The sequence below is a fragment of the Pelodiscus sinensis genome, chromosome 20, assembly GCF_049634645.1.
Source record: "Pelodiscus sinensis isolate JC-2024 chromosome 20, ASM4963464v1, whole genome shotgun sequence".
Lineage (NCBI taxonomy): Eukaryota > Metazoa > Chordata > Testudines > Trionychidae > Pelodiscus > Pelodiscus sinensis.
This window is the reverse complement of record NC_134730.1, coordinates 91843-105944: the sequence shown is the minus strand read 5'-3', so window position 1 is coordinate 105944 and position 14102 is coordinate 91843. Positions and strand designations below refer to the sequence as shown.

Below are 14102 nucleotides of genomic sequence, written 5' to 3'. Positions count from 1 at the left end.
GACTCGCTGGGTGCTCTCTTTCGAAAAAGCGGATTTCTCTTTCGAAAGATCCGCCTGCAGTCTAGACGCGATCTTTCGAAAGAGGCTCTTTCGAAAGATGCTTTCGAAAGAGCCTCTTTCGAAAGAAGCCTGCAGTCTAGACATAGCCCAAATGAAATTAATGGGCAGCAGGCTTAAAACTAATAAAAGAAAGTTCTTCTTCACAAAGCAAATAGTCAACCTGTGGAACTCCTTGCCACAGGAGGCTGTGAAGACTAGGACTATAACAGAGTTTAAAGAGAAGTTAGATAAATTCATGGAGGTTGGGTCTATGGAGTGTTATTAGCCAGGGGGTAGGAATGGTGTCCCTGGCCTCTGTTTGTGGAAGGCTGGAGATGAATGGTATGAGACAAATCGCTTGGTCATTGTCTTCGGTCCATCCCCTCCAGGGTACCTGGTGGTGGCCGCTGTCGGCAGACAGGCTACTGGGCTAGATGGACCTTTGGTCTGACCCAGTACGGCCATTCTAAGCTCAGGGCTCAGGATCGGGGGTCTCACTGGACCAACTTGATTTTCATGCAAACCTGCTCCTGGGTTTGCATGTGGCCTCTGGTGGCCAGGATGGCAGCCATGCGGCTGTAGACGGCCGCGTTCCTGTGTCTAGTGCAGAGATCGTGGATGTTGAAAGCCTCCCCCCAAACCTCGATGAGGTCCATGATCTCTGCACTAGACCAGGCAGGCGCCTGCCTCTTGCAGCCCCGGGCAGGCTCCTGGGAGCCGCCAGCCTGGTCCTGGGAAGAGGTGGAGGGCTTGGTGGCAGCGGGTGGCGGGCTCATGCTGTGCCAGGTGCAGGGTCTGCTGGTTGGGTACTGGCAGGCTTGCAACTGGCACAAGCACTGTAGCCAGACCATGCCGCTTTAAGGGCTCCGGGGCCGGGAGGGGGGCAGACGAGTTTCCCTGGTTTGGCCCAGAGTGGCCACCAGGGCAAGCTGGGAAGGGCTAGCCTCCAACTAGTTCGAATTAAGTGGCTACACAGCCCTTAATTTGAACTGGTTAATTCCAACTAGGCGTTAGTCCTCGTAGAATGAGGTTTACCTAGTTCAAATTAAGCGCTCCGCTAGTTCAATTTAAATTTGAACTAGTGGTTTGTATGTGTAGCACCCATGAAAGTTAATTTGAACTGATGGCTGTTAGTTCGAATTAACTTTGTAGTGTAGACATACCCTTAGTTAGGATTGGTCCTGCTTTTAGCAGAGGATTGGACTTGATGTGCTGAAGTTTCTTCCAATCCTGTGATTCTATAATTCTACAACCCAAATTTCTCTCAGGGCAGTAGAATCCTGAAGTAGCTGCCTTCTCTCAGGAAAGCGTTGTTCCTTTGCCACCAGAAATCCCTTGTATCAATGTAGGCAGCATTTCTTTAACGGTGCTGTGCCCACATAACTGTCAACAGCCCTATTGGTGTCGTCCCTGTGGAGAAGCCACAGCCTTATTGTTTCCTGCTCTTCCCTAGGCCCGTATTGAGGAGCTGGAGGAGGAGATAGAGGCTGAACGTGCCTCCCGGGCGAAAGCAGAGAAGCAGCGGTCGGATCTCTCCAGGGAACTTGAGGAGATCAGTGAGCGCCTGGAAGAAGCTGGTGGGGCCACAGCGGCTCAGATTGAGATGAACAAGAAGCGGGAGGCAGAATTCCAGAAAATGCGCCGAGACCTTGAAGAGGCCACTCTGCAGCATGAAGCCACATCTGCCGCCCTCCGGAAGAAGCACGCGGACAGCACAGCAGAGCTGGGGGAGCAAATCGACAACCTGCAACGTGTCAAGCAGAAGCTGGAGAAGGAGAAGAGTGAACTGAAGATGGAGATTGACGACCTGGCTAGTAACATGGAGACTGTCTCCAAAGCCAAGGTACAGAGTCACATATGGAAAATACTGTCTGTAGACTAAGTGATATTGCAGCTGACACGTAAAGAGGATTTAAGTTTAATTATATCAAATTTAGATGTAAGCAGATGTAAAAGAAGGGTAAGAGTTCTACATAGAATCCTATGAGTTGATGTATAGCATTTTAGCAAATTTATTATGATAAATAAGTGGTACATTTTGTCTATAAGAACACAATGTGAGATTAAATAAAGTCTGAGGCTGACAGCCAATGTTTCCTAAAGAAAGAAAATTTGCAGTCCTAATGGCTGTGTCTAGACTGGCCAGTTTTTCTGGAAAATCAGCCGCTTTTCCGGAAAAACTTGCCAGCTGTATACACTGGCCACTTGAATTTCTGCAAAAGCACTGACTTCCTACTGTAAGAAATCAGTGCTTTTTGCGGAAATACTATGCTGCTCCCATTCGGGCAAAAGTCCCTTTTGCGCAAAATTTTTGCGCAAAAGGGCCAATGTAGACAGCTGAGATTTGTTTTCCGCAAAAAAACCCTGATCGCGAAAATGGCGATTGGGGCTTTTTTGTGTAAAAGCGTGTCTAGATTGGCCACGGACGCTTTTCTGCAAAAAGTTCTTTTGCGGAAAAGCGTCTGTGCCAATCTAGACGTGCTTTTCCGAAAATGCTTTTAACGGAAAATCATGCCAGTCTAGACATAGCCAATGTGTCTATGTTCATTTGTTGAGGTTAGCACCATACTAAATGGGAAGTGACTGTCTAGGAAAGAGCATTGCAGAAAGGGATCTAGGGGTCATAGAGGACCACAAGCTAAATATGAGTCAACAGGAGGACACTGTTGCAAAAAAAGCAAACATCATTCTGGGATGCATTAACTGGAGTGTTTTGAGCAAGACTGAGAAGTAACTCTTCCGCTCTCATCTGCACTGATTAGGCCTCAACTGGAGTATTGTGCCCAATTCAGGGAACCACACTTCAGTAAAGATGTGGAGAAACTGGAAAAGATCAAGAGAAGAACAACAAACATTTTAAAGTTCTAGAAAACATGACCTATGAGGGAAGATTGAAAGAACTGGTTTTGTTTAGGTTGGAAAAGTGAAGACTGAGAGGGGACATGATGCCAGCCAGGGGCAGCCCGTGGATGTAGGCAACCTCGGCAGTTGTCTAGGGCACCGTGTTTAACGCGGCACCCAATGATGAGGTCATGCCATTGAGGGCTATGGAGGCGGGGGCACCGATCGCGCATTCCACCTAGGGCGCCAGTTGCCTGCAGCTCTCCTCGAGCCGCTCCTGATAGCGGCTTTCACATATCTAAAAGGATGTTACAAGGAGGAGGGAGAAAAAATATTCATATTCTCCTTAACCTCTAAGGACAGGACAAGAAGCAATGGCCTTAAATTGCAGCAAGGGAGCTTTAGGTTGGACATTAGGAAAAAACTTCCTAACTGTCAGGGGGTATGTCTACACTATGACCCTAGTTCGAACTAGGGTGGTTAATGTAATCATACGAACTTGCAAATGAAGCCCGGGATTTGAATTTCCCGGGCTTCATTTGCATGTTTGCCGGGCGCCGCCATTTTTAAATGTCCGCTAGTGCGGACTCCGTGCCCGCGGCTACACGCGGCACGAACTAGATAGTTCGGATTAGGCTTCCTATTCGGCTTAGGTAGTTCCGATTAGGCTTCCGTTCCACGAGGCGTACAGATAGTTCGGAATAGGAAGCCTAATCTATCTAGTTCGCGCCTCATGTAGCCGCAGGCACGGAGTCCGCACTAGCGGACATTTAAAAATGGCGGCGCCCGGCTACATGCAAACATGCGTCATCTGCAAGTTCGTATGACTACATTAACCACCCTAGTTCGAACTAGGGTGATAGTGTAGACATACCCAGGGAGCTTAAACACTGGAGTAAAATATCAAGGGAGGCTGTGAAATCTCCATCATTGGAGATATTTAATAGCATGTTAGATAAACATCTATCAGAGATTATATAGATGGTACTTGACCCTGCCATGTGAGCCAGGGACTGGAACTGAGGATTCTATGTTAGCAGTAAAGACCTTCAAAGTTATTATTACCTGGAAACTTTAATTAAATTTTTAAAATTTAAATAATACAAGAAAAAATAAAACTTTTGCAAATTATTTGTCTCAACATCATTCCTTTTGCTTTCTCGTCTTTTTCTTGTCTGTCCTCCCTTCCCTCCCCGCTGATCATTGTAAAGTTTTGTTAATGGTAAGTAAGCAAGTGATCTCAGAATGCAACAGAGCCAGGTGTGTAGCCTTTTTTGTCCGTTTCACACCTTGCAGGCAAACCTTGAGAAGATGTGCCGCTCTCTGGAAGATCAGCTGAGTGAGGTTAAGACAAAGGAAGAGGAGCACCAGCGCTTGATCAATGACCTGAGCACTCAAAGAGCTCGTCTACAGACAGAATCAGGTAGGACACTTCTAAGTGTTTGCTTCAAGATAGAAATGTGGCCAGTCTATGCCTCAGAATTGGGATACTTCCGACAATGGTGGATTTCTCTCTCTGTGGCTTAGAATGGCAGGTAGCTTCTATGTGACGCTTATAAGCACTCTAGATGAGCATATGTCAGGTAGAAGTCCCTCCTTGAATACTGCATGTGAATGGAATAAAGGCAGAACAATTTTTATTTTATTTTTAACACACAATTGAGTACCCTGTTACCACTGCTACTGCTAAGAATAAAAAGAAAGAGAGAGGGAAAGACACACTAATAACATTTGCAGAAAAAACTGACATGGTGAGAGTTGTAAAACACAGCAAGGATAAAAGTAAGAGAAAGGAGCTAGAGATTAGGAAGATGAGAATGATAATAACAGATGGTGCTTTTTGCAAGAGTCAAGGAATAGCTTTACGGCGCAAGAAGCAAAGGTAACAACTGAGTGTAGACACTCAAATGCAAGGCCACTAGGTCAAGTTCTGTAAACCTTGGGCTTAAGTGCAGTGTGGACTGATCTCTAGTGACAGGTGGATACGTTATTATTTCCAAAGTTCCAGTTATATGAAAAAGCTATGCTAAGTCCTATGGTGACCTGAGGTTCTGAAAGCAACTTTACTGTCAACAGTAAAAGAAAGCAACCAAATCTCATTGCAGAGCTAGCAGATTATTTGGGTTTGGCTGGCTGAGGCATGCATTTTAGTTCTGGGGGGACTGAGCTCTATTGTGTGTGGCTGTGCAGTACGATGCAACCTTCCGCTCAACCCTGAAATCAAATCCATGGTCCAGCACTGAAATCAGTAAGTGCGAGAGGGAAAGGTTTGTGATTCAGATGCATTCTCCACATTTCTCAGACAGATGGATTAATAATCATTAGAGTCTTGGCACAATCCCAGCTGACTAAGTGATATTGTCATATTTACAGACTGCATATCACATGCAGTGTCTCTAATTTAAGGAAGATGAGGGCTCCAATTTCCCCAGTGCAGAAGATCCTCAAATCCTTTAACCCAGCTCTGACCAAGGGGCGGAAGGCACAAGTCATGAGAAATCATTTAATAAGCTAATAACGTACAGTGTGACTAAGTGATCAGCTAGTTTATTTTAATGGAAATGTGAAGGTGAGGGAGGCATAACTAGCACTATTGGAAAACCTTCCTCACAGCAAGCTGCAGTCAGCTTCCACGGGTCTAGAAAATGACATGGGAATAAAAAAGGCTACTGCAAAATGTAGGGAATAAGAGATGGGCAAAGATGGATGATGTAAGAGGAGCTTCCCATACCATTAGCATATGATTTTGTCTCATTTTTGTGAAAAAGAAGCATTTCCATAATTTTCAGTTGAATAACATTAAATCTTACTATTTCACTTTGTCTTTTTTAGGCGAATTTGCACGTCAGGTAGAGGAGAAAGATACATTAGTTTCTCAGCTCTCAAGAGGCAAGCAGGCTTTCACGCAACAGGTTGAGGAACTGAAGAGGCAACTAGAAGAGGAGATAAAGGTAAGGAATTTTCCAACAACACTGTCTTGATCTGGAGGTTGTAGGATTCGTTTGATGCCTGATCTATCGTCTACAAAGGTTTATATGCTTTAACGCCGTATAAAATCATGCAGATTTGGAAACAAGGGTGGGCAATCACCTATTTAATCTACCAGCACAACCCCTACAAATGCAGGTAAATTTCCTGCACTGTGTTTATATTCAGCCGGATCAGCATTAAACGTTCCCTATACACTCTGATGTTTCTATCACTCCATCAGCTGATGGCGCTCACTCTCAGAGGGATTCCCAGGACATTTAGCTACACCACTGTGTTGCTCCTGTTGTTTCTCCAGGCTAAGAACGCGTTGGCCCACGCCTTGCAGTCTGCTCGCCATGACTGCGACTTGCTCCGGGAGCAATATGAGGAGGAGCAGGAAGCCAAGGGTGAGCTGCAACGCACCCTGTCCAAGGCCAACAGTGAAGTGGCCCAGTGGAGAACCAAATACGAGACGGACGCCATTCAGCGCACAGAGGAACTGGAAGAGGCCAAGTAGGTGCTGGGGTGGGAGAAGACTCAAAGATGTCAGTGATAGGAACAGAAGAGGCCAAGAATGTGGATTTTGGAGGGGTGACTAGAGGAGTCCCACTATATGCATTTAGTGACATGGGTTGGAAATTGGCAACTAGGCACTTTGGGTATACAGAGGCAGAGTCTGATAACTCTGTCGAGTGTGTGTGTGTGTGCGCACGCTGAGGGCAGAGGAATTATCGGAGAAAAAGTACCGCATATGAATTGGATAAAAGTGACTGTGGAAGGGCCTAGATGGGGTATCGCACAGGGCTCACAGCCCGGCAGAGGTGACTTGTGCTGTCTCACATCCCTGAGCAGCTGCACACACTTTGCTTCCCATACTGCTCGCTAACTGGGGGCTGTATTGACAATCTCCCAGGAAGAAGCTTGCCCAGCGACTGCAGGATGCTGAGGAACACGTGGAAGCTGTCAATTCCAAATGTGCTTCCCTGGAAAAGACGAAGCAGAGGCTGCAGAACGAAGTGGAGGACCTGATGATTGACGTGGAAAGATCTAATGCTGCCTGCGCGGCTCTAGACAAGAAGCAGAAGAATTTCGACAAGGTATTTGGAGCTCTGCCTTTGGGGGAGTTGGATGGCGCAGCCTCTCATATCTCCGTTGCTTAGATTAAGGTCTTCTTGTTCTCCAGGTTCTGTCAGAATGGAAGCAGAAATATGAGGAAACGCAGGCTGAACTGGAAGCTTCCCAGAAGGAGTCCCGCGCTCTCAGCACAGAGCTGTTTAAGATGAAGAATGCTTATGAGGAAACCTTGGATCACCTTGAAACTCTCAAGCGGGAGAACAAGAACCTGCAGCGTAAGTCCCTGATCTCGTCTCCTAACACGGGGCGTCTGGAAAGTTGGGCAGCACAGCAACCTGAATCTGTCTGGGGGGTGGGGGGGGGGCATTGCTCAGGAACCGTTCCCCTCGACCCTTTGTTTGACTAGTTATTTGTCTGTAACCAACAGAGGAGATTTCTGACCTCACGGAGCAGATTGCAGAGGGGGGAAAGGCCCTCCATGAGCTGGAGAAAGTGAAGAAGCAGATTGAGCAAGAGAAATCGGAAATCCAGTCCGCTCTGGAGGAAGCTGAGGTACACGCACCATTAGTCACTGCCTTGCAAAGAGAGAATCCAAAAGGCTTGGAGCTGTGTGCTGTTGTGAACGTGGTGGGATACCTGACAGGGACAGGGGCACAGCACATGCTGTGCTGGAGGCTCTGGACTCGGTGTCCATGCTGTACAGAGCACTACGCTCCAGGCTTGGGTAGCATTTAACACTATTTGGCAGGCAAATACCATTTTCTCCCTTTGCTGACCCTTCGCTTGCTCTGGTTAAGGCTTCACTTGAACATGAAGAGGGCAAAATCCTCCGCATCCAGCTTGAGCTGAACCAGGTGAAGTCTGAAGTGGACAGGAAGATTGCAGAGAAAGATGAGGAAATTGAGCAGCTGAAGAGAAACCACATCAGAGTGGTGGAGTCCATGCAGAGCACCCTGGACGCAGAGATCCGGAGCCGAAATGAAGCCATGAGGCTGAAGAAGAAGATGGAGGGGGACCTGAACGAAATGGAGATCCAGCTGAGCCATGCCAATCGCATAGCTGCAGAGGCGCAGAAAAATCTGCGAAACACACAAGGCGTGCTCAAGGTACAGTCAGCCAAACACACCTGGTGCGATAGCTCAGCTGAGCTTCTCTGCTTTCCTGGGGCTTTGCAACCCATAGGTCACTGCTCTCGCTGCTTTCACAGGATACCCAGATACACCTGGATGATGCTCTCCGAAGCCAAGAGGACCTGAAGGAGCAGGTAGCCATGGTGGAGCGCAGAGCTAACCTGATGCAGGCTGAAATCGAGGAGCTGAGGGCGGCTCTGGAGCAGACGGAGAGGGCCAGGAAAGTGGCTGAACAGGAGCTTCTGGATGCAAGTGAACGAGTGCAGCTCCTGCACACCCAGGTCAGGGTCTAGTGTGAAAAGAACCCTACAAACACTACAGCCGGAGACTGCTGGGTCCATTCCACAGAGTACAGCTGGGGGGTGCTTGGAGAGGTTTGTGTCTGAAATGGCCTTTATGCTAACGCCCCTAGGATGGACCTTGGTTAAACAGAAAGGTGCCAGGCCACCCGTGGCTTTCCTCATGTTATTCTTTTGTAGGTGACTCAAGGGTGAGAAGGGTTCTAATTGCAGTGAGGAGATGGGGTGAGCAAGTGTCTCAGAGGCTCTGGGATTGGCTTTCATGTCTCTCATACAGATTGCATCATTGGATACTTTTAAGTCATTTCTGTCAGTCCCTGGGGCTGAGGAAGTGTTTTGAACCAGAGATTATTCTGTTTTGTAATGGGCCACATTACAATAATTGGTGCATAGGGCTTGTCCCAGGCTGGGGGTCAGGATTGTGAGAGCCCTTCAAATATTCACAGCACATCTCTGACTAGCTGTTCATGTTCGGCAGGGACGAGGTGTTTGGAAGAGAATTCTGCTGTGGAAAAATATTCATTGTATCCTGTATACTAAATACAAATATTGAGGCATGCTCAAGAATCGATATTTGGGGCAAATGGGAAAAATATCTTTTCTATTGTTGTTGTTAAACAGAACACCAGTCTGATCAACACAAAGAAGAAGCTGGAAACTGACATTTCCCAGCTCCAGAGTGAAATGGAGGAGACAATCCAGGAGGCACGCAATGCAGAAGAGAAGGCCAAGAAAGCAATCACTGATGTGAGTTGAAGGCACCTTTCAGTGGAGAGCATGGCCGTGTTTTCACCCAACAGGGTTGGTTTTCTGAATCGGTTTCCTCTCTTTGCTCACTAGGCAGCCATGATGGCGGAGGAGCTGAAGAAGGAGCAGGACACCAGCGCCCACCTGGAGAGGATGAAGAAGAACCTGGACCAGACGGTGAAGGACCTGCAGCACCGGCTGGACGAGGCGGAGCAGCTGGCACTGAAGGGTGGCAAGAAGCAAATCCAGAAACTGGAGGCCAGAGTGCGTGTTCCTCATATTTGTGCACGTGGAAGCATTTCCTATGTCGGTCCCAGTGAAACACAACAATGCATTTCTCGTTTCAGGTGCGTGAGCTGGAAGGTGAGGTTGACAATGAGCAGAAACGCAGCGCTGATGCTATTAAGGGGGTTCGCAAGTATGAGAGAAGAGTAAAGGAACTGACCTACCAGGTAAGGAGGGAGGGCCACTGTGCTGCCACATCCTTCCCTGGGGAACACAAACTGTTTGCACCTGAACCTACAGGGGAGGAGTTTTATTAGAATTCTCAGACAGGAAGTCAGTTTACAGGAGTACTATGGAACAAAAGAAAGAGTGCAACAGGTAGTCATTTACGTTTGAATCTTTATTATCCAGCTTACATATTTACCAAAATATTTTATACAGAATGTGCCTTTACCTAATAAGGACATAGACACATGCTTTGGAAATGACTTGAATCTCTTCCATTGCAAACTCTTTGTAGACTGAGGAAGACCGCAAGAATGTTCTCAGGCTGCAGGATCTGGTAGACAAGCTCCAACTGAAAGTGAAAGCTTACAAGAGACAATCTGAGGAGTCCGTAAGTATCACTTGGAGGAATGATTCTGTGATTCTTCAGCAGGCCTGACAGATTCAGCTCCCTTGCAAGTATTTTCTTCAGGAGCTGTGAATCCAACAGCCATCTCAAAACAAAGTATTGTTTAATCTCAGCAGAAGGGCTGTATAACAAGAGGAGAAGGTTCTTCACACAACAGTCTACATGCAAAGCTATGTTACCCCTCAGTTTGTAGGCTTAGCTCATCCAGACATCCCCTTTTCTGGGTCTAGGATGCAGACTGATTTCACGGAGTCCTTATATCACCTTCTCTCCCTATACTTCAGTGGCTCAGGATTTTCCACTCCTAAGCTCTGCTGTTTCAGTTTCCTACCTTGGGTTCCGCATGCCTCTATACCAAACCCAGATGTTGAGCTTAGCATGGTCAGAGGGACACTTCAAAGGGACCAAGACCAGCTTTATGTGTGGGTGTATGGTGCCATCTGAAGCTATTGTCTCCCTTCCTGCTTACATGTGAGCCTTGCTCGAATTAAGCCTTTAACAATCATAGCTACCAAGACAAACAGAACCAACAGATGAATATATAATAGTCAAAAATGGTTTTGGCATCTTCCAAGTCCTACCCAGGGACATCTACCCCAAAGGAAAGAGCAGTTTTGCTCTGCTCCTTATATTAAATAGAATTCCACTGATCCTTTTAAAAGTAGCTGGGGTAGAAGAGATGGAGAGTGGTTAGACTCAGCTGGCCATTTTGACCATGCTAGTCTGACTCCTTGCTTTGGCTCTGACCCTGGTCAGGACAGAGCTGAGCGAGGCAGGCTGGGATTGCCGTTGCCACTGCCAAAGACTGAGTCAAGTCCCACATGATACATGCTCACTGAAGCATGGGGCTCCCCCAAATTGTGGGGCCCAGAGCAGTTACCCTGATTCAGGGGCAGATGACCATTTTGCGGGGCCCAGGGCAGCACAATTTCACGGGGCCCCCTTTTGCCACAGCGCATATGCGGTGGTGCCACGCGCATGCACCCCTGCCCTGCCCTGCCCTGATTCACCCCTGCCCTGATTCACTGTACTCAAGGGACAGCTCTGCCAGCTCCATTCCTCATCTCCCAACCTGTGGGAACATTAGAAAGAGCCACTGCCCCCCATTTCTGAGAGAAAGTCTTCAGGGGAAAGATTGTACTTCTGCCACCCTGCAGGGCTCAGCCCTACTGGCAAACTGAGCTTAGTTGACACCAGCTCTGCTACTTTGGGGTAACTTCCTGCCCATGATTTCTGTGCTTAGGGGAATGAAGAAACTCCCTTACAAGAAATTTCACAGTACAATTAAACTACTAGCATTGTCTTTCTATATAATACATGCACAGTTAAAATGGACATCTCTCGCTCCATTCCACCCTGCGCGAGAGGGGTAGAGAGCCTCTAACACTGCACAAGCTCCATTAATTGAGTGCCAACCTTCCTCCCTCCCTTTGAATGGTGCACCTCATTCTAGCTGGAGGAAGCTGGATGTATGTTATGAGGAAGAGTAATTTGTTGATAGTCTAACTCTAAACCTGGGAGATTATCGACCTGAAGGACTCACAGGATGCTGTACGGGATGCAGTACGTTTCTAAATGGGATGCTTTCGTTTCTATGTCTATCACGCAGCATATTGTTGGTAACAATTAAGCATTTACTGTCATTTATCTGTATTTAAAATAAAATATAGGATTGCTTTAAAATGATTTGGTTAGGTAAAAGGAGTTATAATTGAATGTATAAATCTCAAGAAAAATCACTCTAAAATCTTTGGAAATCTATTTTCAATTTGATTTTAATGATTTAAAAGAAATAGAAAAAAGCAAGAGTTGGAAGGTCTGTGCTTACATTTTAGATAAGAAACAGTCAGTGGGTGACAGTCTGGGCCTTCCATGTCCCCTTAGGAAACAATCACATGCTAGTAAGTCCCAGATGCAGGGGGAGGGGCAGTACTTGGGTTTTCTCAACTCTCTCTCCTTCCTCAGGAGGAACTGTCCAACGTCAACCTCACCAAGTTCCGCAAGATCCAGCACGAGCTGGAAGAGGCTGAGGAGCGAGCTGACATTGCGGAGTCCCAGGTCAACAAACTCCGGGTGAAGAGCCGCGAGATTCACAGGAAGATTGAAGGAGAAGAGTGAGGATGTCACCATGCTGCAAAGTGACTGAAGAGATGCACAAAATGTAAAACTCTGTCACTCTGCTTTGTATTTATTGTTTATTCTTTCCCGTGTCTAGCAAATAAAGATTATAGAGACCTTTGCATACAAAGAATCAGAAGTGGCTTTTGTGTTGTAATCATTAGCTTTGGAGTTTTGTTAAGGTTTGTGCATTTACAAGATACATTTGTACAATCAAACATACATGCAACACTTATCCCTACACTTGCAAATAATTGCACAGGTTTTAGCTTTGGAACTCCTAGGGTACATCTAAACTACATGGCTCCGTCGACGGAGCCATGTAGATTTGTTTGTTTGGCAAAGGGAAATGAAGCCGCAATTTAAATAATTGCGGCTTCATTTAAATTTAAATGGCTGCTGCGCTGAGCCGATAAACAGCTGATCAGCTGTTTGTCGGCTCAGCGCGCTAGTCTGGACGCTCCCCTGCCAACATGAAAGCCCTTTATCGACCTCCCCGGTAAACCTCATCCTACGAGGCATAACGGGGAGGTCGATAAAAGGCTTTCAGGTCAGCGAGGGAGCGTCTCTTACTTGAGAGTCTAAGGCTGCCCAATCCATTTCAGTTGTTGGATGAAACTTTTGATGGGGATGGAGGCAAGAGGAGTCGTCACAGGAGATAGGTGGACAACTTGAAACTTTACAATTGGTCTCTCTGCCCCCTTTGCAATATCTTCAGTTTCAAAATGCAAAGAATCCAGGGAAATTCAAATATGCAGAAAAATGTGTTACAGTTTCAGGCTATTATGGGTAACTTATTTCCAACGCAAAAATTACAAAATAAAGCATACAGCCATGTAGCTACATAGCTCACCTTCTCACACATACCTACTCACAACTCGGTATCACCATTACCACAAACAAATCATATGTAACCAACATGATGTCCAGACAACCCATACCCAATAATGCAGCGTTAGGGTAGCTCTCCCTTGTCCAATCTACTATATGTTTGAGAGCATTTGTGTGGCCGTCTGTGTGTCCCTCCGGTCTTAAGTCCATTTGTTTAAGAGCTCCTCCTAAATGATAAGAGCTTGGACCATAAAATATGGCATGCAGCTTCCTCTCAAAGCATGGTCACTGTGCCAGGACAATGGGCTATGTGTGGAATGCAACTGTTTCGCATCAAATGGAATCGGGATGTGTGATAGAAGGGACAGTTACACTCACAAATGATCACAGGGTGGGAGCATTCCTCCCTCTCTGCCCTGAACCTCCAATCCCCTCGCATGTGCCCCTCACCTTCTACCTCCTTGCCCTGACTCCTGCACCCCCACCTCCTGCCTCACCCTGAAAAACTGACTCCTGTCCTGAAGCCCAAATAAATGTCATAGGGAAAATAGCAATACTGAAGCTTTGAACAGAATAGGGGACGAGTAGATGGAGCATAGGGTCAGAGAAGGGAAGGTGGCTTGTAGGGAGTGGGAGATGGGGAGCCAAGCTCCTAAGGAAGAGGAAGGAGATGCTGAAAAGTGGGTGAGGTGAGTGTTGGGACTGGAAGGAAAGCAGGGATCATGTGGAACAGAGAAATGAGTGTGGGATGGGAGTGGAAAGGCGGCAAATGTGTGTTTTAACGAAGAGAAAGTTAGGGAGTGGCTTGATGCTAGTCAGTAAGTACCTACATGGGGAACAAATAGTTAATACTGGGCTCTTCAGTCTAGCACAGAAAGGTCGAATATGCCTGGCATTTGAACTAGACAAACTCAGACTAGACATAAAGTGCACATTTTAAACAGTGAGCGTAATTAACCCGTGTAAGAAGGTCATAGTGGATTCTCCATCCCTGACAATTTTTAAGTCGAGTGGATATTTTTCTAAAGGATCTGTGTGTGTGTGTGTGTGTGTGTGTGTGTGTGTGTGTGTGTGTGTGTGTGTGTGTGTGTGTGTGTGTGTGTGTGTATGAAAGACTTGCTGGGCACCTGGGCAAGGTGGGAGAAGGAGCTGATCCCAGGCTTGTAGAAGGAGCAGTGCCTTGGGCAGAAGTGG

At 46.8% G+C, this 14102-nt stretch overlaps 1 protein-coding gene across 1 annotated transcript in view; it reads left to right on the top strand.

Annotated features, from left to right (window-relative positions):
* The window catches only part of LOC102445983 (myosin heavy chain, skeletal muscle, adult), a 43763-nt gene extending 31553 nt beyond the window's left edge, over positions 1–12210 (top strand). Inside the window, exons 27-40 of the mRNA XM_006130512.4 lie at positions 1493–1882; positions 4177–4303; positions 5713–5831; positions 6167–6363; positions 6764–6947; positions 7034–7199; positions 7352–7476; positions 7722–8030; positions 8132–8335; positions 8975–9100; positions 9194–9364; positions 9448–9552; positions 9846–9941; positions 11925–12210. Of these exons, the coding sequence (XP_006130574.2) occupies positions 1493–1882; positions 4177–4303; positions 5713–5831; positions 6167–6363; positions 6764–6947; positions 7034–7199; positions 7352–7476; positions 7722–8030; positions 8132–8335; positions 8975–9100; positions 9194–9364; positions 9448–9552; positions 9846–9941; positions 11925–12077 (2472 nt within the window). The 3' untranslated portion in view covers positions 12078–12210. The remainder of the gene's footprint in view (positions 1–1492; positions 1883–4176; positions 4304–5712; positions 5832–6166; positions 6364–6763; positions 6948–7033; positions 7200–7351; positions 7477–7721; positions 8031–8131; positions 8336–8974; positions 9101–9193; positions 9365–9447; positions 9553–9845; positions 9942–11924) is intronic.
* Positions 12211–14102: the final 1892 nt, after the last annotated feature.